The following is a 24,822-nucleotide window of genomic DNA, read 5'->3' on the forward strand; positions in this document are numbered from 1 at the left end:
TGGTGGTACAGTCCTTGCCGAAACGATGCAATGCGGAAACAGAAACCAATGCTGGGGGGGGGGGGTATGCGATGGATCTATGCCTCAACGCCGGCCCAATGCAGTGACAAAGGAGATGAGGTCAAGTGAATGACTGTTGGTACACTGGCCTCCTCTATATGAGAGAGGAAGCTAGATGAAGTCGAGGTGGCCATGATGGCGGGTAGACTTCTCGAAGACAAGATGGCGTGATGTGATGATGCTGTTTAGTTGTCGTCATCGTCGTCCTTGCCGTCCTTGTTGTAGCCGCTGCGGCCAAAGTTCTTCTTGTCGTCCTCATCATCGCCATCCTTGTTGTAACCACTGCGGCCGAAGCAGCGCTTGTTGTCCTCATCGTCACCGTCCTTGTTGTAGCCGCTGCGGCCGAAGGAGAGGGTCTGAGGGCAGTCGTTGAAAGTGAAGGCGGCCATTGTGGATGTTTGGTGTGTGATTTGAAGCAAGAAGTATTGATGAGTTGGTGGAGTGTGGTGGTTTGTTGTTATTGTTGTTGTGTTTTTGTATCAAGTAGCAAAGCTGTGAGCTAGTTGTTTGAGATGTTGTTTGAAGGTGAAGAGGTAGTAGTGATTAGATGTTGTTATTGTTGTAGTAGTAGTTGTTGTTGTTGGTTGGTTGTTGATGGTGATGATGATATTGGATCTAGACGAGGGGCGACTTCGAGTTATATAGACAGTCTGGAGACTATACCCGTATACCTGCAAGCATCAAGGTATGCCGGCTCGCCCGTGCCGCAGCAGCAGCCCCCTTGGCACGGAGGGGCGGTACGGCGGGAAGGCATCTCTCATCCTCGAATCTAAACGTCGAACGGGAGGCGGATGACCTCAGACGTTGAATGCTGCCTGAAAAACCAGACCCAGCCTCGACAGGGGGGGCTTCGTCGTAAGAGAAACGGCCCCCCCTGAAGCCTCAAAACGTGGGATAAAATGAGGTTGAAGGTAAGTACAGGGGGCCGGTGGCTCGAATGGGACAGTGCCCAGGTACAAGTAAGCAGAATCACATATAGAAATAAGGCGTTTTGGGGATAAGACAGCAAAAGGCATTGTCTCGTTTAGGAAAGGGAGCTACATTGCATGTGGTGCGCAACCGCAGCAGATGCATAGAAGCCGAATGGAATCTAAAAATGGGGGCCATTAGCTGTAGGGCTGAATGTACTCGAGATACGACGCCAGATTTGCCAAGGCCACGGACGGCTATTGTGCGAGTCTGACAGGACACAGGGCCAATCCAGAAAATGAGCGAAGCCTGGCTGGTGACTCGCCGAGCCTGAGTCTGACAGCTGCTGCTACTTTGCTGTCCTGCCCGGCTGCTGCTGCTGCACATGCACGCTATCTTGTCCAAAGGTACCCTGCCTGCGCCCTGGAAATAGCATCTCTTCTTTTTGAGCCAATCGAAGCCACGAGGAATCGAAGACACATCAGAGACAAATCGTATCTCGAGCCTTCCCGAAGCAGCTGGATCTTGCGGCCTGCAGCGACCCGTATTGCCCATTCCCATTCCCCTGGGTCAGTCAGAATGATTAATAGTGTATATGTCATGACCTGCCGTGCCATGCCATGCCATGCAACCATCCAATCCACCCTTTGGGATAAAAATGTATGGTAGGTTACCTATTCCCACATGGTTCATGCAGATCCTCTCTGCGCAAGTCGGCTAAGTACCGTACTTTGGGTTGCCGAAGAGTCACTGAAACGAAAATGCTTACTCGGTGAAGACCGAACACCTCGAGGTTTGGTTGTGTTGATGATGATGATGATGATGATGGTGATTACCTATTCTCCGGGGCCCGTCTCCGGTTCGTTCATGGGCAAAATTCCAGCGTATTCCAAATTTGTATTTGAAACCCCACCCCACCTTGGGGATTACTTAGGCAGTTCGCTGCTGATTCGTCGCTATACCCCCATGACAAAGCCTCAACGCATACACTGTGAGTCAGCCGGCCACCGTTCGCTGGCGTATAGGCGAGAGATGCTGCTGCCACCGAAGGGCGCGGGTGTTCTCTCGTGGGGCCTACAAGTGCGTCAAGTGACAGGCGGGTCTGTTCTGACCGGCAGCCTTCGGTCTGGCTCAGAGCCCATCACGGGGAACCCATATCTTAGAAATCCGGGCATGGACGGAAAGCATCACGAACGCTCTTTTGGTGAGCATGTATACGCGGCCGTTGCCAATCAACGCTGCCGACGAACGATGCGGCCAAGGCATCAACTCAGGGGCAACGCTAGACGGTCGCAGGTGAGTAGGATGATGAGCTCAGGAATGGCAGCAATTGGCTGGCCGCAATACCAGGGTAAAAAAAGAACTGCGGACGCATGGAGCCCCTCCAACGCCTCCCCAGAGCAGCACCCAAAGCTCGTACCACACCCTCTTCATCCTCTTATGCCAAGGGTGCCACGAGGTGCCAAGCGAGCACACCCTCGCCGACTCCCGTTGAAAGAGCATTGACCACAGTCCCGAGTACGTGAGACAGAGATCAATGGGAAAGCGACAGAGTGTGTGGGTGAGGAAAGCAAAGAAACAGAGAACGCATCCTAGTGCTTATCCTCACTGTTGCAACCCCCAGTGGCAGTTGGCGTAAGAAGCGCCTAAACTTTCTAAACGGTCACCTATTTTTAGCCCCCCATTTCCCCCATTGGCTGCTCCATGGCTGCGCACCCCAAAACTAATGGCATACTGAACCAAATTAGCACAGCCCCCCTTTTTTTTCTCGAAAGTGGGATAATTATGTTACTGAGCTGATGGGCTAATTCCTCTAGCCCGCTCTTACAGCAGCAACTCAACATGAAGTCGCAATTGCACCTCGTTTCTTACTTACCTTATGTACTACTACCTAGTTTCTCTGTGTCCCAGACAAGAACATCAGGGTAGTAGGCGCTGCATCTCTGAGCTAAGAAAGACTCAGACAAACTGCGTGACTGCAGAAGTTTACAGGCATGTGGTGACGGCGTTTCCTAGCTTGCATGCGCGTACTTTTATTAGCAGGTACGAGAGAACCCCAGGTTGGTAACAGAGAGGCCTTTCCGACCTTAACCCCTTTCAGCCTCAACGTATACCCCTTCACCGCCGGCACACCGTGAGTGACCAAAACAATGCCTCAGGGACCCTGAGACGGATCGGAGCCTATGACCACACACGCCTCTTCTCTTCACCGGCGAGGCTATGCACTTCGGCGCCTCGTCGGCCGTACTGAGTAATCGGGACATTTTATGACATGAGTATACCCAGAGTAGCCGACTGCCCGCGAAGCCAATCGTCGACCCCTGAAACATGATATTCACCGTAGCTATACGTTCTATTCGCCGATAACCACCTCGCACAACGTCCGCGTAAGGTTCCGCATCACAGGGAAGACGACGACCCCCCAAGCACTGTCGAGCGTCTTATTAGAGCACATTCGTCAACTCCGGTGAGTCCCAAATCACATGTGAACCATGTGTGCAATTACTAATAGAAAACGGGCGTGTCTTCAACAACTGTACAGCCACTACTACCTCGAGCTCGGGATCCATGACAGATGTCCCGCGTCGAAATTGCTCTTGAGTCCATTCGCCGACGGTTGCTGACTCTTCTACCTACCTAAAATGCACATCCGGCTCGGATGCCAGGTTAGAGGATCTAAGACATGGGCGTCGTAAGCGATGGTCCTCAAACCGAAAGGTTCGTCCGTCTTACGTGCTCACTTACTTGCCTACCTGTGACTATTCAAAGTCGAAGCTCTCTACTGGCATAGCCACTCGCAGAATGTCATGCCTCTCCTTACGGGCCAACATCGCCATTCAAGTCGAGTTGAAGCCATGCATCGCTGGATTTCTCGTACCCGGACAGTTTGAGTGTGTCCCTCGCTCGCTTTGGACCTGAGAGCTGAGCCACGGATCGCATGCCAAGAGATTTAATATCCAGCACGGCGGTGAATGGCTCCACTCTGTAACGTTACGTTACTTGCATCTCCCGAGATATATGCTTGGACTCTCTCTCTCTTCTCGCCCGCTGTCCCATAGTGTCGGGTACGATGTGTGTCTCGTCGTAAAGATCCTCCAACCCTGTCTGATAGCCCAGCCACCTATTAGCCTATCCGTTAGCCTATGACTGACTTCCCTCCCCGATGAAGTCCCCCCTGGCATTGGATCACTCCGCATCCTTCTATGTTTGAGCCTCACACATAGCTGTTCAATGCCAAAAGGCTGCAGCCCCAATGACGCCCTGCCAACGTTGTCCCAAGCCGAAAGCCCGTTCTAGCCCAGGCAGCCACCGCGCCGGTGATGGGGCCTGAGCTGAGCTGAATACAGATGCAGATTGTATCGCCGACAGGAACCGGAGATCCGCAGCATCGAAACACATCAGATCCCATCGGCCTGGTAGTGGGCTGTGGCGCGGTAGAACAAGCCCTCCAGCCTGTCCAGCTCGTGTTACGGGGACACGAACAATGCTTGCTCTTCAGCTCTCCACGGCTCTATCTCTAACTGCAGCCTCGGTTGGCGTCTAACCTGCTCTACCCCCTCCTTCTTTTATCGTACTCCTAGAACTAGCAATACTATCTATACGGTGGGTTTCTTTTCCAGGAAATTCCGTAAACCGCAGAGTCGCAATGACATGTTTTTTTTTTTGTTCGTGATTTAATAGACCTGTCTATATTTCCCCAGATGGACTAGTCATTACGGATAGTTCCATGTGATGGCAGGTCTACTTGCGTATCCCTCATTGCGCAAGGATGAGCTCTAGACGAATGGTACAGATCGTCATTGCATGCAAGATGTGTGACTCGTTACGTGCAGAAGGATCCGCTTGGCATTCTTGTAACCGGACATCGGCACCGGCCGGCGAAGAAATTCCCAGGACGCCGATCCGTATACGCGAGGCTCAAGGAAGCAAAGGAGTTGCGACTATTTCCAGTATATCGAGGAATGTTCGGTATGGATTGCGTTTGATGATGAGGACGATTAGCCAGCCAATGCTTGTTAGCGCATTGGTTTGAGCGCATATGATATGCAGTAACGCTCACTATGAATCATTCTGTACACACTTTTTATAGCAATCCGCCTTTGTGCGCCCTCTGCATCCTGGGGGTCCGAGGCAGACCGAAGTTCGTCTCTGCTGAACAGACAGACCGTGTTTGGGGGATCTTCTTTGTCATTCCTGCCTGCCTAATCGTCGGTTGCGGGATGCGGGCCCGAATCGAGGGTTTGACTCGGCTCTGGCCATATCAAATTCCGTGGATAGACGAGGTGGTGCACCGGTTCGTCATCATGCCTGTTTCGTAAGGCAACGTGGCACAGCAGCGCAGCTAGGCAGGTATGTAAGTATCAAGGCACCCGCAATTACATACATGTATTGACGACGACGACCATGATCGCCCGCAGAAAGAAAAAGAGTAAGAAAAAGGCTGTCTAGCTCTGAAACAATGCCACCCCAGCATGAATAATCTTCTGGCCCCCAAAAGACTCGAGAAAGAGAGAATAGGTACATGGTTTGCATTTGATATACCTGCCATTTCTTACTTTGGGTTGGCATGCGCACAGCCTCCCACATACCATCCACAGCCGCAGAGGCGCTCACCGAAACGTGGCTACTTATAACCCTTTACGTCGTATCGCATCGTCGCCTTATGATATCATTCGCGGGTTGAGCCTCGCGCGCGACGGTTTGTGTAGCCAGCCAGCTTCCATGGTAGGTGGTAGGCTAGTGATGTAGTTGCAATAACTCCAGGCCCGTTGATTGATCTATTTGCGAACTAAACGACCGAGACAGGAGCTAGTAAAATTACCGTTTCCGGCGAATTTCCCAACACTAGAAAAGGTAAGGTAGGCTCTGCTTACACACCGAACCGTCCAGCCGGTACCAATGCCACGTTTTTAGACGGAGGCGCATGTGGCGATGACTTCAAAACCTCCTGTGACGTCGGCTCTTGTTTTTGCAAGTAGAGAATCGGCGTTAAGGGGTGCGCCGTGGATCCCACCGACTTCCACCCTCTCCATGCGAGTTACGCAGTCGGAAATGCACATTTTGTCGGCAGTCGGGAGGACAGTGAAGGAGGCTCCATAGATGCTGAGTCGTCCAGAACGACATAGCTGTAGGGACTGTGGGAGTGTCCCCCGTCCACCCACTATTCTAGTGGCGGGCACAGCTGGAGCGGAGCAAGTGCGGGAGCTTGTTTCTGGGCCCGGGTCCATTTCAAGCCAGCGAGCCAACGGCGATGGGGAAAAAAGCAAGGCAGAAAAATCCCAGCAGACGGGATGGCCTGGCAAAAAGAAGGTTTTCGGGGAGTCGGACGAGGGACGCGCGGGGAAGACATGCCGAGTTGGTGGTTACATCAATCAAAAGTCTCTCCTTTCCTCCAATTCGCCTGCAGCACACCGACTCACTCGTCTGGGACGGGAAAGTGCTAAACTACACACGCCTTGGGCCAACAACAACTTCTTATCATCGTGGGAAAGGAAAGGGTCCATGGCCGCTAAGGCACGCGCTCAAACCTACGACTAGTCCCTCCACCGTCTCCATCTCCATTTGCCAACAACCCGGGGCTCGGCAGCGATGGAGTAGAGATGGGCACCACCCCCGCTTGCTGAGGTGTATTCACGGTGTGATGCCATAGGGTTTTCTCTCTCTCTCGTTTCCAACCGTGGCCTGGGTCGTCTGTTCGAGTAGTAGACAGCCCCCCATCCTGTACTTGTTTGTACCTACGCTAAGTAGGTATCGTGATTTATTTTCTTTGCCTGACTCGGACTCGTACTCGTACATACATATCAAAATGGAACAACAACAAAATGACCTGCCCGTCCTGATCATAGGCGCCGGTAAGTACTAGAAAAACTCAGCCGTTGCCATTGCTGTATTCTGACTTCGGACAAACCAGGCAGCACTGGTCTGGCCATCGCCCATGGACTAAAGAAGGTGAGCTCCTCAGAACAAAACCAGTCAACTCATACCATGTACCATAACTGAACCAAGTCATGTAGGCCAACATCGCCTACAAAGTCTTCGAGCAAGATCCCACCCCCAAGCCGCGCAATGCCCGGGACTGGGCTATTGGGTGCCATGTAAGTAGCAGCCTCGATATGAGCACTGTTTCAAGTACCCCAGTCGCTGGCTTGATTCCTCTACCCAACAAGTACACCCACCAGGCCCGCTACTGACATATCGAGGCTAGTGGTCGTACCCCATCCTCGCCGGCCTCATCGGCGAGGAGAATGGGCTCGCATCATCGAGACCCAGACCGACCCCAACACGCCCACCAAAGCGAGCGACGCCTGCCCCGTCATCAACGGTAAGACGGGGGAGATCATCCGTCACGTCCCGCTCAACAACTTCTACCGCCTGGTCCGCTCGCGCTTCCGGGCCTTCATGGCTGAGGACATCGACGTGGCCTGGGGCAAGAAGCTCGTCGACGTCAGCTACAGCGATGACGGCGCCACGGTGACGGCGCACTTCGCCGACGGCACCACCGCGACCGGCCGCCTGCTCCTCGGCGCCGACAGCAGCAACAGCCGCGTGCGCACCCTGCTGCTGGGCCCCGAGCGCGCGCGCCTGCACCGCCTCTCCATCGCCGCCACCTTCATCAACTGCCGGTTCCCGCGGGAGCAGGCGCTGTACCTGCGGCGCACGCACCCGCTCGTCAACCTGATCGTGCACCCGGACAGCATGATGGGCATGCTGGCGGCGCTCGACTGCGCCGACGCCGACCGGCCCGAGACCTGGACCTTCGCCTTCTACATCTCGTGGCGGACCAGCGCCGCCGAGCAGGACGCCGAGGCGGCCGACGGCGGCTGGGGCCCGCGCGAGCGCCTCCGCCAGGCGAAAGAAAAGAGCCGCGCCTTCGCCGACCCCATGCGCAGCGCCTACGACTGGATGCCCGACAACCTCGAGACGGTCTACTACACGCCCAACGGCAACTGGGACCCGAGCCTGCCGGACCACAAGTGGGACAACCACGGCGGCCGCATCACGCTCGTCGGCGACTCGGCCCACCCCATGACCTACCACCGCGGCCAGGGCCTCAACCACGCCCTCGACGACGCCGGCCACATCGTCAAGCTCCTTACCAAGCAGGGCGACAGGCCGCTGAGCGCCGTCATCGGCGAGTACGAGGCCGAGATGCGGCCGCGGGCCGGCGAGGAGGTGCGCCTGAGCGAGATGAACTCGTACATGCTGCACGACTGGGACAAGCTCAGCCACAGCCCCTTTATGACGGCCAGCCTGACCAAGGGAACGCCAAAGTCTTTTGCTGAACCCTCAACCGCCACAAGTAACGGGGAGTCTACCCCGGCCAGTAATGGCAATCATAGTTAGAAATCACGGTGGAAGGAAGAGGGCTAGGCATCAAGTAGAGAAGAAATCAAATCAATTGAACCCTGTACAATGCAACTTTGGCATACAAGACACCAAACGCCTTCTCCCAATGTGCGCTCGAGTAAAGAGTATTCTACATGGTCTTTGTCTCTATGCCTGTGTATCGGACTCCGTCTATGTGAGAAGAAATACAATATGCCGATTAGTGCTCTGCATACGGGGGCGGAGCGCCGGTCTGGCCAGCAGCAGCCGCCAAACCCGCAGCCGTCGGTACGGGCAGCGGTGCGCGTCCAGCACCTGGCCTCCCCATCAGCTCGCCCGCCTTCACCATCATCTTGGGGAAGTACTGCTGAATGAAGCTCTCGGTGTAGTAGCTGTGGTCCGCGTTGTGCAGCTGGATGATGTTGTGTGCCAGCTCGTGCGCGATGACGACCCACCACCAGACAGCAGCCTCGGCCTTCTGCTGTGGGTTGCCGTAGCCCGTCGCGTGCAGCTGGACGAAGAAGCGCAAGTTGCAGAAGATGCTGCCCGAAGAGTTGAAGGCGATGGTTCCGCCAGATTCGTCGTAGAAGATGTGCATCGCCGTGGCCGGGATGGAATATACGCCGCCTACCTCGCGGAGCAGAACAGCGAAGGAGTTGATGTGGCCGTGGTTGGCAGAAAGGAACTGACCAAGATCCACAGACAGCCCCTTGGCGACGAACACTCGCATAGAGTTGGAGGCCTCGGCAGCGAAGTCCAGGTTCTGTAGCGGCGTACTGTCACAGTAAGTTGCTTGTTCCTTGACCTCCGTCGTGCTAGGAGGCGCAAAGAGGCTTGATGAGTTGTGGCCTCTGGTGGCCTTGACAGCGTTGAGGAGATTCTGTTGGATGACAGCAGGATTGGTCACCTTGCCGTTATCGCCATGGCTCTTATTAGGTTGGGGGCCTTGCACGGGCGTCTTGGACGACTCGGGTACTTGGGGCGGGTCCAGGAAGCTCTGGAGATGTTCCTCTTTATCGCCGCGATCATCAAAACCAAATCGTTTAGAAAGGTTGGAGAAGAGACCCCTGCTTTTCCTGTTTTGTGTAACAGCAGTTTCAGGGGTGGTGAGTCTGGCGACCCAAAGGAACCAGGCATCTGTGGAGGCGGCGTTCTATTTCTTTCTCGGGCTGCAGCTGTGGCCATTGATGCCTGGTTTTGTTGCTGGAACTGTTGCTGGCGCTCTCGGATAGCTGCTTCCTCAGCCTCCAGAGCTTGCCGCCTCTCTTCCTCGGCGATTCTCGCTTCGGCCGCCTTGGCTCGCAAGATACGGTCGACGTTATAACCACGGGAACGGAGGTCTAGAAGATCCAGCTTCAGGAATGGCTCAAAGAAGGTGTATGCTTGTTGAGACGGCCTGTTTAAGATAAGCTGGCATATGGCTTGGCCAACTTGATACATGTCGGGGCGGGATGACTTGGACGCAACATATAGGACCCATCCGTTAGCCGTTCTGGCACTCGCAGCAGATCGATCTTCTGTGTGGGTTTGGCCAGTACCCCTGAGCGTTCGGCGAAGGGCCACCGAGCGCACAACCTCCACATTCAGGTTCTTTTCCAGCCATTTGGCATCGTGCTTGATCGGGTCACGAGTATACTTTGAATACTCATGAATGAAAATCTTCGATCGCTCAAGGACGTGTTTCCGAAGCCATACGGCACCTTCTTGCTTCTCATTGTGTGCCCCGACCTTCAGATCTTCCGACACAAGACTGCCCAGAGGTTGAGAGCCCAGGGCTGTATAGAAGGCCTCCAGGGAATCCTCTTCTGGGGCGCAAATAAGGCGGTCTTTGAAGAGGCGGTATCCAATGTAGTCATCCAGGATGACAATATCGCTGGGTGCCGCAAGCTGATATTGCTTGATTGGTGCTTCTTCTTCGTCGACATCAACCAGTTTCTCCTTTGGGGTGCTAATCTCCTTGGAGGCCAGCAGGAATCGAGACGCCTTCATCTTTCTCCATAAATCCTTGTCTCGTTTCAGCACAGGATAATCCTCTGCCAGAGACCTGAGGAGGTTCAGGTATTTCTCCGAGCTTTGGAAAACACTGAGGAGGCGAGCTGGCTCTGACGCCGCCAGCTGGGCGATCTCGAGCTTTGTCGGCTCGTTCTTAGCCCCACAGCTAAACAAGAACATGTTTGCCTGCTGGCCGAAGTCAACGAAATCAAAGATTTCGCCATAGGTGACCGATGTGCCTAAAAAGCAATTGCTGGGGCTGATGTGAGAAACAGTGCTGCTGGGCTTCTCCGCTGGCGCTGTTGGCGATAGTCTCTTGCGGACTACTGGGACAATGGCGGCGTCCTTGAGTTTGGCTACGGGCTGGCCTGGGAGATCCGTTTGACGGGATGCAAAGTACTCAAAGAACGGAACAGCGGCTTTCTGGCTCGATGGTGGGTTGCCGATCAGGCGGTTGACGCATTCCATAATGGGCGGGTTGGTGGCAACACCAAATTTCTGTCAACAATTAGCTTAACTATTCGGTTATTAAGAACCGACGACTTACATTTGCATGAACGTGCAATTCCTTCTTCAAAATATTGAAGCCCAAGATGGAAGCCGCTGCATTCGTGTAACAGCCCCTAGGAGATACCAACTGCGAGGTATTTCCTTCCAAAGGAAGAAAAGCCCTGGGGGTAGATGAGATGTCAAAGGTATGATAGCCATTGCTAACATGAGATGTAATGTAATAATCCATAGAATTCTCGCGTAGGGCTTGGTCGGACGACGACATCATCTCCACAAGCTCCGGCACAGAGGGATGCGGTCGCAATCCCAGAGCCGTCAGGAATCTACCCTCCACAGAGCCCGGGCGGTAGCCAGCATTGGAGCCAGGCCATTGGAGAACCCTGATATTAAGAGACCGAAGAGCTGCCTTGGGCTCGAACAATTCGGAAACTCTGTAGAGCTGCGTAGTTCCCTTACTCGACTCCAGCCCAGACGGCCCCGCTTCAGCAGGGCAGATTCGGGATTCCCTGAGCTTCTTCAGATCATTGTTAGGGATATCTGCCTGCACCGACGCAAGGTACTTGATCAGTTCGACGTGGCTCCATTTCGGCTGCCCGGAACCTTCATCGGTAGATGGGTCTAAGAGGCGTTTAAAGATGGTGTCGAGATCAACGGTCTTCCGTACGCCAAGGGCGTTCAGGAATTTGTCTTTCAGTCCGTGACAACCCTGAATGGTGGCCAAGTCATCGAAGAGCTTAACGGATGGGAAATAGGAGTCAGTTGGCTTCTTCATCCCAACCTTGGTTGGCATAACCGTATGAGCTTGAAGTAAGGATACCACGGTGCCCCTGGAACCTTGACTGAGATTATCCCAGCTCTTCGACAAGACTGTAAGAATATGTACTGAGAACGGCGCCGATTTGGTAAGGTTGAGGTTATCCGGTCTGCTAGATCCACTCTCTAGCAAGAACCGGAGCCAAGGGACGATCTCGAGAGATTCCCAACCCAGCGCTTGCAGCTCGTTAGAATTGCATTTGCTGGTGAACTCAAACGGGATCGTCGTCGGGGGAATTGGAAGCCCAGCCGGTATCTTATTGGGGCTAAGATAGTTCCTGATAGCGCCCAATGTGATAATGCCTCCTTGATCACTGCCATCCTGACTTACAGTCGCAATGGCTGCGTCAAACAAGCGGTCCTTGTCTGCTGGGTCCAGCTCGCCTTGGACGGCTGTCTTGCAGGCCCATTGTATGAAGGCGATGAGTTGATCTCTGTTCATTGGATACTCGGATAGCTCGCGCCGCACATCATCGACCGTGATACGAGATAGCAAATCAAAGTCTGTTACTTTCTTGACAAATCCGAGATCTTTCAGCTCGGGCGGAACTACCGGAATGCCACCGACAAATTTGCTGAGTTCTTCTGAGCCAATGCGCACTTGTGTCGTCAGGCGTACACCTCGAGTGCTGTAGATCTCGATGTAAGGCTTCTTATAGCAGGTCCAGAAAGCCTCTTCGATGATTTGCGAAACTTGCCCGCTTGGAGTCGAATCACCAAATGTGAACGAATTCAGGATATGCAAGGCTTCTGGCATGTACCGAGCAACTTCCTTGGGGCCGATTTTGCCTCCTGGCGTTTCCACCATGCGCTGCAACTTTCGTTCGAGTTCTTCCATTTCATGGGCAAATGCAAGTCGCGTCATGATACCCGCAGCGCGTAGCATTTCAATGTTCCAGCTTCGAACCCAGCGCGCATTGAGATCGATGGCTTCACGCTCAACAGTAGGTATCACGGACGGAGCAGAAATGTGCATGCCGGCACCAGTCGTCTGAGTTGTGGGGAAGCCAATGAAGATACGGCCGCCAGGCTTCTTGCTTGGGAGTACGGAGGCAAATACATCGGTGGCCTTAGATACGGCTCCTGAGCCTCTCGTACTTTCCGATGCTGCCGTTTCATCGTACGAAGACGTCAGAATGGCAAGTTTGGCAACTTTAGGGGGTGGCTTCTTGGTAGCGCGCTCAAGCTCTGCCGAGAAGCCTGCCGTCACGGACGTCTTGATAGCTGCTGTGGTCACCTTCAAAAAGATGGTAGAGGTCGAAATGGCTGTGATGTCTTCAGCAATAGCCTCCTGGACCGCCTTCTCCTCCTTCGCAGCTTTTGATGCTTTTGACGAAATAGCCGTATTTGAGGTCAATCTGGAAAAGAAACTCCTGAGCGACGGCATCTCCGAGCTACTCATGCCATAAGCTTCGTTTGTCTTTGCAGTCGCCACCTGGGGCTTCCAGCCAATCGCACTCATATACGATGCGTCAATTTGAGCACTGGAACGGTCGACTTGGTTGATTTTCATCAAGCGATCCTTCGTCGTAGGATCAACGTCGCGCGAAAGAGCCACCGATGCGCTGGGACTGGTCATCTTGCGGAGCGACAGAATTTCGTAATCATCGATCCAGAACTCGATCTTTTGCAGAGAAACAAACGTCAGACTGGTGGCCAGAAACTGACTGACCGACAGCAAGTTAGGAAGAGGAGTGGTCGTGTTTCTATAGTCCAGCACAAAGGCAGTATCGTTGCTCTTCTGCTCGTCCGACAACAGAAGCTTCCGTGTAAAAAGGGCATTCCCTTTCCAGTAGAACGCCATAGCCTCGCTTCCCGAGCTGACGAAGGGGTCCTCGCAGTCGGCAAAGACACTGTAGAATCCGACACCAAAAGCGCCGATCTTGGTCTCGTCCGGGTTGCCTTCTGCGATCCTCTTCAACCTTCCCCAGTCCGTCTTGGTGAAGGGCTGCCCATCATTGGAGACGACTAGGCGCCGCAGTGTATGGTGTTGTATTACATGTTTTAGTAGCTCGGATCGGTCTGGTGTGGACGGCAAAGGTACAGAGGTGGAGGGCAGGGTCTCCCACTTGACCTTGACGGTTGTTGCTTGTGCATCGGCAGCGTTCTGAACAAGTTCTCGTAGTGTTGTCCATTCTCCCGAGTAGCGGGCGAGGACCTTGTCAATCAGGGCGCGGGTATCGACTGTGACGGCCTCTTCGTCCTCGCCATGGTTAAGGGCAGCTGCCCGCAGCCTCCCATAATCCATAATAGCTTGCCGAAGTCCGATCGAGACACTCGGGCTATCGCGATTAAAGCTGTACTTGTAGCGAAGTCGGTGAAGTCGGTGTGGGGATACGGCTCGGATCGGTTGCTGACCTGATGTCGGCGAAGGTAAGCAGGACGGGCTCACAAGAAATGAGGTCGTCGATTATATCATGGCAGAGCGGATAGCAGCAGGGCGAGTTCGAGTCGACGAAAGGCTGAGACACGGAAGGCGGAAGCGATGTGTGTGTAAGACAGACGGGCAGGTGACTAGCCGACAATCAGTCTTTAAGTACTTCTGGCGCAGACGGCAGTGGTGTAAAAGAACAATGCTCAAAACCGAGGTGCCTTCATATGTCGCTAAGTCCTAGTGTATGGATTCTAATCTACAAGAATGGAAGATTTCCCGAGGAAACGACACGGTATGTAAACAAGAAGGTGTTTTTGGTCAACAAAGCCACCAGATAATCAGGCGTGTGTACAGTTGCTGGTGTACCTGACGATGGATGCATCATCAGCTCAACTTTGCCTCCTGCAGGCAGGCACTGCTGATGTTGACACACCCAAAGCAGCCAATTGGCTTCCCAAACCACCCCAGCTTACAGGGTTCTGCCCAGGTTCGTAGGAGGGGCTCAAGTTCCAGCCCAGGAGGCTAAGGCAGTACGACAGCCCTCAAACTCCACTAACTCCGGGTCTGAGGTACAGTTCGATCCAATGTGTGTGGCCTACCCGGTACTTGCCTTTCTTGCACCAACTCCATAACCGTCCACCAAAGGTGTTGCGCAGATGTTGTGGGTATGGACTGTTTATCAGATTGACGAGGACTCAGTGTATTGGGTAAGGTATCGTCCACTAGCCAGTTGCCAAATTTTGAACAAGGTGCGAAACCAGCATGAGTTTACTTCGAGCTGCAGCGCACGACACAAGGGATAGATTCCGCCAAGGTATCACCTCTATCTGCCTCGACGTCTTCCTTTTAAGTGCTACCTACCTAAGTTCTGGCCATAATGGTTCTGAATTCATAACAGAGCAGGCCCCTTAGCCTCTGTAAGCATCATCCAGTCTGTTGTCTATTACCTCCGCATACCATTTAGCCTAGCCTAAGACCATTGTTCCTCTTCTCCATGTTGGGGGGATGCAATATATTGTCTGATACGCCCCTGTTTCCCCAACGGCACAAGAAGGTCTGTGGTACTGTTACAGCCGTTGGCCATGGCCACTCCATGCTTTGTTGCCTATGTTATTCGGCTTTCACAGTATTCCTACTTTCATTCACTGTTCCAAGAAATCCGAAGAGGGTTTGCCGTTCTAACAAGCCCATCTTCTCATTCTCAAGTCTTGCTTAAAACAGGAGGTGTGCTATCATGTAAAATTCGGGTATCATTTCGGGTATCATTTCTTCTTCTTCTGCCTTTTGACTCCTTTTACCCTCCCTTTTATTAATATAAGGGGGGGACAAAGGCTGGGCGCTTTTATACCTGAGAAATCAAGTTTTCTAGTTGTATGCTTATGAGCCTGAAATAATCTCGTATGAGTGTGGGACAGTCTGAACTCATTGACACCGTTCCCTCAAAACTGGTGGCAACTAGATGTATATGTCCAGCTTACCGCTCATGGTAATCAGGACTTCTGCTCCGTCGCCGTTGCCGTGGGCTGCGAGACCTAGGCCTCCTCCTAGCTTCGCCATGCCTCGAGGGGGCCTTGGGGCTCGTCGACCTGTCACGCCCATGATCTCTTCCACGTCTATGACTGGAGCGGTCGTCGTCATGTCTTCTGCCCCTTGAACGATGCCCATCTCGCTCACGGTCAGCGTCCCGATCTACCGTTCTCTTGTAATCGCCATCATCGTGTCTATTGCGTTCATCGGATGAGCGCCCTCCTCGCGCCCTTGGTGACCTGTGGCGTTGCCGGTCGTGGTTTCTTTCCCGGCTTCGGCTGCGGCTTCTGTGTCTCCGTCGATGATGTCTTTCTGGATCCCTATGTCTTCTGTGTGACGAACGGGGTTCCACAGCACTGTCCGCTGGCGTCGCTGCTTTCTCCTCCTCAGGTCCCAGGCGAGGCTTGCTCACCTCGACAGAGTTGGCGCCACTCTGGTTGCGCACGGGTGGCGGTAGGCCCAGAGCCTTTGCAATGGCATCTTCTTCCGCTTCCTTGACTCTCTTGATCTCCTCGCGGCGTTCCCGTTCTGCCCTTTCCTCCTCGGTCTCGTCGCTGGGAGCTCCGGTCGCGTCGTTCTTGGCATACCAGTTCAAATCTTTTCCTTTTTGCCATCGACCGACTGGGGCTTTCAGACTGTGACCTAGGTAATTCTCGCGATGCGATGAGCTTGCGACTTCGTCCCAGCTGAAATTAACACCACCGCGGGATCCTGACTTGCGGATACTCGAAACGAGATCCATTGCCGCGGTTCGCGTTTGTGCCTGCTATTGATGATCGCCTCGAAACGGCTGTTTGATTAAAAATGGTCGGCTTTGGGCAGGTAGTAAAATGTTCGATGTGATCGCGCAATGTTTATGTTGATTACTTGATGTAGATATGGTCTGGATGATGTGTTGATCTTTAGATTGAGGCTCGTTGACTTCTCCATGTTCAGTACGAATTGACGCTGTGGGGCAGGGACTTTTAGAGCACTAGCTTTCCCAGGCAGGGCGTGCAGGTGTGTTTGCAAGGTTTACATGCGCTAAACAAAGGCAACCCCACGTCACCTAAGGTCGGGAGGATGGATGTAGGTACCGAATTTGGCCTATCGAATTCCAGACCCGACAGCTTCCAGCTGAGCTTCTAGATCTGCATTTCTGCCACCTCCAGGCTTCCCCAGAACACGGGTTCCAACGGGCATTGGCATACCCCCCGAACAAAACCCGATCTACTTTACTCGACGAACGGCGGCGCGCCATCAACCGCTTCGCGATGTCGCTCAACGGTCTTGCGCTGGACGAGATCCAATGGAGAGACTCGAACCTGGTCATGCAGATGGGCGGCATCCACTCCAACACCGTGTTGTGGTACTTTGCCAGCTCCCCCTTCTACGACAAGACGTGCAACAATGCCGTCTTATTCCAGCAGGCCCAGTTCAATCCCACCATGGTCCAGTATGTCGAGTCTCGTGAGGCGTTGGAAGGCCGACTCAAGACCATGTCAGGACTGGAATTCATGGTCGCCGAGCAGCCTGCCGTCACGGGCCCCGGCTACGGCACTGGCGTCTGGGTCATTCGAAAACAGACACGCCGCAAGAACTCTGATCAGGAGGATACAGTAGAGATCCATGCGACCTACTACGTTGTGGGCGACAACATTATCATGGCGCCTACTCTGGCCGACATTTTGACCTTTCGCATGGTAAATATACGCCCTGGTCACTATCTACCTGTAGTATACTAACAGTCTACAGACGACGATATCCTCCTATTTGAGCAAATGCTTCCCTGCGGCCGACGAGGCGACCACTTGGTCCCCAGCCACCGGCCACGAGTACCGCCTACCACCCGCCGTCACCCAGACCCGCGAGCCGCAGACCTTGGCGTCCAAGGAGGCGACCCCGATGCCCGAGAGCCAGACGAGCAAGGGCCAAGCCGAGACGAAGAAGACCAGCCAGTCAACGACCCTGGCGCCGCAGCTGGCCGACCAGACCTGGGCCATCCACATGCGCTTCGGCGGGGAGTACATGGACGAGAACCCCATCACGGGCAAGCCCGGCGACTTCCACCTGTCCTCGACGGGCCGTAAAGAGAAGCTCCAGCCCCCCGTGCTGAACCCTCTGACCATCCCCGCCGCCGCCGACGGCATCAACAAGAGCCCTGCCTCCGCGCCCGGCGACAAGCCCGGCAAAGACGGCAAGTCGGGCGACAAGACCCCCAAGACCCCCACGGGCGGTATCTCTAAGCCGAGGCGCAAGAAGAGCAAGACTGGTTTCACGCCGACTGCATCATAGAAAGGCAAGTCGGCTGGCCAGTCTCTGCTGAGAGTTGACGAGGAGCCCAGCTCGGTTGACCAAAGTACCCGCCGGAGGGTGAAGAAAAAGAAGAAGACGGGGCCTGATGGTGGCAAGGAGAGTCAACCGACTACCCCAACACCTTCTAAGACCGTCTCTGCTGCTGGGCGTGCATGGTGGGAATAAGTAGAGCAGGTAATTGCATCTTTATTGGCGTTACTGGTTTGCGAGGACAAGAAAGGATTTGATACCCCAGACCGTAAATACACGGGCTAGATAGACATGTCAATTAAGATTGATTATTACACGGTGAGGTCGCAGCTCATTCTAGGTACTATTTAATGTTACTCAGGAGATCAATTATAAAGAGAATATTTTAATAGGAACAACAGCTGTGGCAGCACCTTATGCGACAGCCTTTGCGGGAAGTAATCAGCTACTACTATCTGGTTGGATTCAGGGGGCACAGTGTACTTCCAAGACGAAGCCCGAGTCAGGAGATCAACATTACAAACATTGGTATAAATGGTGGCAGTGTTTCTGCCTACAATATGCAATGCAAACTGTCCAGTCTATTTACACATCTACACGGCTACCCAACCTTTCCCAGGGACCTTCCTCTGCGTGATTTTCTTGACCGGTAGAGGCCACCCTTGGCCGCCGGCCGCCTCAGCCCTCAGATACGGGACGGCCCAGATCTCCCTTACTAACGGGTCGTTGGTCTTGATCTCTTTGATGGGCTTGCCATACGTGATGAGCGGGGTGCCCTTAGCCAAGGCTGCAAGCTGCGCGCCCGTAACATTTGTCAACGCCAGCATTCTAGTCTTGGGTCTCTTCATCCCATCAACAGATGGTGCTTGTCGTTGGAGATGCGAGTACACGATATACTCTGGAAGTTCTTGCGTACTACGATGCGCGAGAGATGACGCGGGGTGTATGTAGACCAGCTTGTCGGCATCGTCCTGGGTGTCGAGAGGATGCAGAGGGATATAAGGCACATCGATAGCACGTCCCGGTCTTCTCTGCAGTTCTGGGGGCACAGGTGCTAGATCACCACGGATCGCGACTTGGTCAATGAAGCCAGCCGCCACCATCTGCTTAAGGGCAGCGATTTGCTTTGCGCTAGGCCGATCCAGTTTCTCTTGGAAAGTGAGATTGGCAAAAGCCGGTATATCTTTCTGCAGAAGATTTGTTATTTGCCGGCGCAGCTTCTGGGACTCGCTCAAGCCTTTAAACCTTGCGAAGTGGTCTTCACACCACTGCTCGGTGGGATCGTGGGCGAACTCTCCGACCGCTTGAAGCAACTTGATTGCGTCCGATGTGTCGTCGAGTGACCGGAAATTCCGATGGACCTCATTGTACCGTTTCCGTATCTGCGCCTGCTCGGTTTCAGCTATCACGTCGTCGTTTGTTCGGTATGCACCCTCTTCTCGCTCGGCCAGGGCTGGTATTGCCTGAGTCTCGGGTATGAAAATGTCCGCTACCGAGAGCCCAGCGACCAGAGCAATCGTGTAGGGCATACAATCGTGAAGGTGCCCGACAAGCAGAATTCGGGCAAACCGGGGCGGCAGCGGGAAACGTGCCATCGTGGATCCAATTTCAGTTGCCTGGCCCTCCGGAGTAACAGCGGAGAGGTACTTCAGGAGCTTCTCAGCCTTCGCGAGGCTTTGCCGCTCAGGCGGCGTGGGGAAGGGGAAGTTGACGACATGTTGCAATCTCATTGCTTTCAGCTGAAGAACCACGCCCTCAATTGGCATTCGCAGAAGTTCTGGGTCTGCGAATTCCCTGAAGTCTCTTTCATAGACCGCTGATGAGTAAAGTCGATAGCAATGTCCCGGGCCTGTTCTTCCAGCACGCCCAGCTCTTTGGTTGGCGCTTGCCTTGCTGACCCAGCTGATCTCATAGCTTTGGACACCATTATCCTTGTCAAAGCGTCGCTCTTTCGACCGGCCACAGTCGAAGACGTATTCAATGCCTGGGATAGTCAAACTTGTCTCTGCCACATTTGTGGCCAGGATGATTTGTCGTGACCCTTCTGGTGGTGGATCAAATACCTTCATCTGCTCCTTTGTTGGAAGAAGCGAGTAAAGTGGTAATACATGCATCTTCAGAGGCCCAGTACCACCCTGCTCATCCGGAATATCGAATTCCGTATCGTCTTCTTCGTTTTCTTCGTCATCACCGTCGACTAACTCAACTTCAGCGTAGTCATCCTGGGTGGTGTCGTTCGTGTCACCAAATTCGATGTCTTCCACTTCCAGTGGTGCATCGTTGGCCGAAATGCGAACCTTTGGGTACGCTGCAGAGTTTAGCCCGGATGATGAAGACTTCAGCATCTTGCTCAGGCGTGAAATCTCATCGTGGCCAGTCAAGAAGACAAGGAAGCCCCCTGGGGGCAACTTGCGGTGCCCTCTAAGGATCTTCTTGTATGCTTCCTCCACGTAGTCGTGGCGCGTCTGACGGGCGAAATGTATCGTCACCGGGAATTGTCGCCCTTCTACGTCAAGTACAGGCGGAGGTGATGGGAATAACACCGGGTTCTTCGTCAAATCATCTATGCGCAGAGTTGCAGACATGATGATCAGTTTAAGTGGCCTGACACTCTTGTCTTCTGCCGCCATCTCCTCTCGCAACTTCACAACGCGACTAAGCATTCCGATGAGGATGTCTGTGTTGACACTTCTCTCGTGCGCCTCATCGATGATGACTGCCGAGTATTTCTTCAGGGAAATATCGTTGGAAACTTCTCGAAGTAGAACACCGTCGGTCATGAATTTTACAGCCGTTTTGTCATCTGCGGTGCCCTCAAACCGGATCTGGTACGCCACTTTGTTGGAATGGTTGCCCAGCTCTTGGCTCACTCGCTTTGACATACTCACAGCCGCAACCTTCCTTGGCTGTGTGACACCGATCAAGCCGGGAGTAGGCGAATCGGGGGAGCCGTAACCTGCCTCGAAGAGGAACTGAGGCACCTGTGTAGTTTTTCCGGAACCTGTAGCTCCGCAGATGACAACGACATTGTTATTGTGGATAGCTTCCATGATCCTCTGTTCCTCAGCTACGACTGGCAGCTTCAACCTCGCTTCTTGGATCTCGGCCTGCCGGGTGATCGGGACGGCAAATGCCTTGCGTTCAACATTAGCTGTGGGCTGAAGTTCAAGGGGTAATGGATCTTGCTCCAGTGGACGAGGCTCGAAGTTTGCTGGTCGTGGTATATCAAGAAGCATCGCAGTTGACTCTACTGGCGTATACCCCATTGCCTCATTCCGTTGCTGGTGCGCCCAGGCTTTGAATGCAGAGGACCTCCGCGTTGTATCTGGCTCCCCGCCCTCGTCGCTATCCTCGTCGTCTTCGTCTTCATCTTCATCGTCGGAAGATTCGGTTTCCTCGTCATCTTCACTGTTCGAATCCTCGTCCATGCCGTCTTCGCCATCTGGCTCACCCTCGGAGCTAAAGCCCTTCCACTCATCCTCGTCAGATTCAGAGTCTGAGTCCGAGTCCGAGTCTGGTTTTGAAGGGGCGACTGGTTCAGGGTGGACTATTTTCGATGCAGCAAGGCTGACCTTGGACTTTACGCCACCTCGCTTTTGGCGCTTCTTAATAACTGGCCGGCCGTCATCGTCTACGTCAAGAGGACGCTTTAGACCAGACCCAGCAGTCGGCTGGGCTATGACGGCTTCTGGAGCTTGCGGTTCGCTTGTTTTCGCCTCATCCTGGCTGGGAGCTACCGGTGTGTGTTTGGGCGGTAAAACTTCTGCATGGCTCTCGGGCACAGTTGGGCGCTCTTCAAAGAGCTCATCGCCATGGTCGGCAATGCCAGCAGCGTGTTCTCTCAGCGCACGCTGCAGAAGCTGCTTCTTCGTCTCGTTCCTCTGGCCCAGATTGCGACTGCTTGAAAATAGACTGGTGTCGATTTTGTTCTCGGCCAGTTTGGCGAGCAAAGCACGATTTTCATCTTTCCGGATCTTGGTCTCGATGTACTTCTCTAAACGCTTGGCCTTCTTGCCGCTGATCTTGGGCCCTTCGCCCTGCAGCTCCTTCCGGAGCTGCTCTTTCCTGTCATCCAATTCCTGTCTGGAGTCTTTTGTCAATTCCAGCTGGTTTGAGTCTTCGACCTGGGCATCAGAAGATGACTTTTGGCGTGCTAGGACTTTGTGCTTCCTCTGCCGAGGAACAAACTTTTTGACAGGCATCTTGTTCTATGCAGTTCGTCAAGCACTTCAAATATTACTTTTAAAGTTGGCCGCCATATAAATGGAAAGGGAGAAGGCGAAATGGTGCTAACAATTCATATCGATCGCATCTATAATTTCAAGTGCTAAATCAATCCGGCGCTCATGAGACTGATCACCTCTGATTCCTGGACATGAAATTTTGGCGGACCTAGGCGGCAGAAATCAAAAGGCCCACTCGCATTAAGCTTAGCGCGGGGTTCCCTGCACTGAGTGCCTTAGTTGCCCCACTACAGACGGTATAGCATGCAGCAAGCTTGAGCTGCCAGTATTACCAAAACCTACCCACTGGAGATATTCATCATAGGAAACCAGCACGACATATCAGCCTCATCTGCAACCTACTGGGTGGCCCTCGTTTCCATAATCCAGCCACTGTCATTATTCCTCCCACTACACTCAAACTCCAGCGAAGATGGCAGACCTCCCTCAGATCAAGGAGGAGGCTTTCCCAGCGCCGTCCAAACAAGCAAACGGCCTCATTGACGGGATAGACACCGAAGCCATGGTCATGAACTTTGCAGACAAGATCATGGTCACCTTGTCTCAAGAAGGCAGGCTATCGCAATGGGTATATAGTGGTTCGCTGCCCTCCCTCTACGATCGCAACTAAACATGCGGCAGATCCAAGTCCCACTTCTAGCACCTTCGCCTGCTGCTGCCGAAATGTCTCTCCCAAACCCAAGCTTGTTGCCCTTGACTCATCTCACCCCGAGGACGCTACTCGGCGGTGGAGGCGAAGAGCGTGAATCCTCAGGGCAGCTCTACGCTGCGCAGATCGCAAGTCACATTGCACGTAAAAACCCAGAGGAAGGCAGAACTCTGCTCGTAGGCCTTGGGCTCCAAAAGCCCACGCCAAACCGAGAATCGTTCTTTGACCTCATTGAGCTTATTCAAAAGATTCTCTAAGGGTATTCAATGAGTATCGGCCAAGCCATTTGGTACACAACATTGAGTCCATTCACACCCTTCACGCCCCAATTGCTATTGAGGGTTTAGAAGCGGTATTCCGAAACCGTCTTCAACCCTGGATGACCACCGCGCTCGGAGCAACTGATGGCGCAGCCTTTTCATCAAAAGCTTTCCGCTCCTGTTTGAACCGTTTCTGGACCCCTGTGGTTAGGATTAGTCAGTCAGCCTGGATGATAAATTCCCGGGACAATGAAGGACTACATACACTCGCCAGCAGAAATAGGTTCGTATTTAGCTGGGTTGCTCTCGGAGACACAAGAGGGCACCACACCCTCGACACAATTGAAGTTCAGACCTATCCAAATGAGCAACGGCTCTGATCATCATACTATTGCGGGAGTACTCACCGAAGAAGAATGGCATTGATACTCGCTCAAGTGGAGACTCGTTGGCCACGCGGTGGACGGTTGATACGTATATATCGTTACAAAGCCGCATCATGTAATCGCCGATGTTCACTACGATAGTCCCTTCGATTGGCCGGGCCTTTGTAACATCAGTATTGGCCATTGGGTTGTTTCTCAGATGTGTGCCTACCTTGATCCACTGTCCCTCCTTGGTCAGGATCTGTAGACCGCCGATGTTGTCTTGCCACAGAAGCGTGAACAGCTGAAGGTCAGTGTGGCTCCCGAGGCCTACAAACTCGTCCTTGGTTTCCTGGTCCGTTCTGGGTCGATAGTAGTTGAAGACGGAGTCGGCACCGGGATGTGCCACTTTGTCGTCCCAGTAATGTTCGTCCAGGTCTAGGGAAAGGGCGAAGCTCCTGACCAGCTTCCTGGCCAACTTCAAGCAGCTAGCCCAATAGGCAACACAATCCTCCTTGAAATTGGGAAGATGTGCCGTTCCTTCCCAGACGAAGTCCTCGCCCTGGATGCCCTGCCTCACATCTTCGGGCAACGAAGATATGTCCATGGGATGGTCCGGGTCGAGCTCCGGCGAGTACCGAAACGAGAATGACTCTCTGATGTCGATGCTCTCGGTCGGCGATATGTTTGTGGCCGCCGACCCCGTATACCCGTTGAAGTGCTGACTGTGGCCTCGGGACGAAATGCGGTTCTTCTGCTCGGCGGACTGGCGCATGAAGTTCAGGCCTTGCTCCTTGCACTTCGCGATGGTCTCGGCAGGAATGCCGTGGTTCTTTACGTAGAAGAAACCGGTGTTCACGGATGCCTTCCTGATCTGGGCCGCCACTTTCTGGCGCTCCGACAACTGGTCGGAGAATAAAGGGCCTAGATCGATGACGGGGATCTCGTCTGGGGTGCAGTCCCGAGGTGGGTTCGGCAGGACGTCCCGATAGACAGGGCCGAGTGCAGTCCGTAGCTGTAACTTGGCGACAGACATAATGGTTGGATTGCAGGTTGTTGTTATGTGGATCTGATAAGTTTTTTTACTGGAATGAATGGGTCCATGGGATTTATAATACCCCTCTCAGCTACTACTACACACCAAAGCGAGCCAGGTTATGTTGACTCTTGGACATCCGGATGATGAGAACGAAACCTGGAGCGGGGTCTAGAAGCCCGGACCGGCCTCCGCCGGTTGAGCCGTTCCAGTCATACCAAACTCCCGCGCAGGTTCTCTTGAGTCTTACATAGCCTAGAGTCAGATAAATGTTACAATATGTGACATTACTCCTTGCTTGGGTAGTACATGAGCAACGAGATGATATTTCCTACGATTACCGTATGGCATCGACGGCTTCAGTGGATGCTCCGTTACCCCAGTTTCTGATCTGCACTTTTAGCCACTGACTCAAGAAGACTGATTAACCTCACGGGAACCTATTCACTGCAGAGCCGCGAGTGTTTCCTGTGAGTTTACTGGGATATTTCA

General features: G+C 53.5%; 8 protein-coding genes across 8 annotated transcripts; 3 read left to right on the forward strand and 5 right to left on the reverse strand.

The window, feature by feature from the left end:
- Positions 1–245: 245 nt before the first annotated feature.
- On the reverse strand, positions 246–449 carry PG985_000597 (uncharacterized protein; the record flags this gene model as incomplete). Its single annotated transcript, XM_066820366.1, has 1 exon — positions 246–449. The coding sequence occupies one exon, from the start codon at positions 447–449 to the stop codon at positions 246–248; it is 204 nt and encodes a 67-aa protein (XP_066691245.1).
- A 6,326-nt stretch (positions 450–6,775) lies between these two features.
- PG985_000598 (uncharacterized protein) lies at positions 6,776–8,313 on the forward strand (the record flags this gene model as incomplete). Its single annotated transcript, XM_066820367.1, has 4 exons — positions 6,776–6,821; positions 6,881–6,918; positions 6,984–7,098; positions 7,175–8,313. The coding sequence occupies 4 exons, from the start codon at positions 6,776–6,778 to the stop codon at positions 8,311–8,313; spliced, it is 1,338 nt and encodes a 445-aa protein (XP_066691246.1).
- Positions 8,314–8,515: 202 nt separating this feature from the next.
- On the reverse strand, positions 8,516–13,858 carry PG985_000599 (hatpase c domain-containing protein; the record flags this gene model as incomplete). Its single annotated transcript, XM_066820368.1, is given in 3 exon segments — positions 8,516–9,371; positions 9,386–10,785; positions 10,835–13,858. The coding sequence occupies 3 exon segments, from the start codon at positions 13,856–13,858 to the stop codon at positions 8,516–8,518; spliced, it is 5,280 nt and encodes a 1,759-aa protein (XP_066691247.1).
- A 1,581-nt stretch (positions 13,859–15,439) lies between these two features.
- On the reverse strand, positions 15,440–16,253 carry PG985_000600 (kinase phosphorylation protein; the record flags this gene model as incomplete). Its single annotated transcript, XM_066820369.1, has 2 exons — positions 15,440–15,603; positions 15,659–16,253. The coding sequence occupies 2 exons, from the start codon at positions 16,251–16,253 to the stop codon at positions 15,440–15,442; spliced, it is 759 nt and encodes a 252-aa protein (XP_066691248.1).
- Positions 16,254–16,764: 511 nt separating this feature from the next.
- On the forward strand, positions 16,765–17,785 carry PG985_000601 (uncharacterized protein; the record flags this gene model as incomplete). Its single annotated transcript, XM_066820370.1, has 2 exons — positions 16,765–17,193; positions 17,246–17,785. The coding sequence occupies 2 exons, from the start codon at positions 16,765–16,767 to the stop codon at positions 17,783–17,785; spliced, it is 969 nt and encodes a 322-aa protein (XP_066691249.1).
- Positions 17,786–18,369: 584 nt separating this feature from the next.
- PG985_000602 (ECM16-putative DEAH-box RNA helicase) lies at positions 18,370–21,978 on the reverse strand (the record flags this gene model as incomplete). Its single annotated transcript, XM_066820371.1, has 1 exon — positions 18,370–21,978. The coding sequence occupies one exon, from the start codon at positions 21,976–21,978 to the stop codon at positions 18,370–18,372; it is 3,609 nt and encodes a 1,202-aa protein (XP_066691250.1).
- Positions 21,979–22,432: 454 nt separating this feature from the next.
- PG985_000603 (uncharacterized protein) lies at positions 22,433–22,926 on the forward strand (the record flags this gene model as incomplete). The annotated part of the gene is made up of 2 exons (XM_066820372.1): positions 22,433–22,588; positions 22,642–22,926. 2 exons carry the CDS (start codon positions 22,433–22,435, stop codon positions 22,924–22,926), a joined length of 441 nt encoding a protein of 146 aa, XP_066691251.1.
- A 112-nt stretch (positions 22,927–23,038) lies between these two features.
- On the reverse strand, positions 23,039–24,330 carry PG985_000604 (uncharacterized protein; the record flags this gene model as incomplete). Its single annotated transcript, XM_066820373.1, has 3 exons — positions 23,039–23,130; positions 23,195–23,284; positions 23,337–24,330. The coding sequence occupies 3 exons, from the start codon at positions 24,328–24,330 to the stop codon at positions 23,039–23,041; spliced, it is 1,176 nt and encodes a 391-aa protein (XP_066691252.1).
- Between the last annotated feature and the right edge of the window lie 492 nt (positions 24,331–24,822).

Source organism: Apiospora marii (genome assembly GCF_038362585.1).
Source record: "Apiospora marii strain CBS 49790 chromosome Unknown utg000001l_segment0_segment0, whole genome shotgun sequence".
In the NCBI taxonomy this organism is placed as follows: Eukaryota; Fungi; Ascomycota; class Sordariomycetes; order Amphisphaeriales; family Apiosporaceae; genus Apiospora; species Apiospora marii.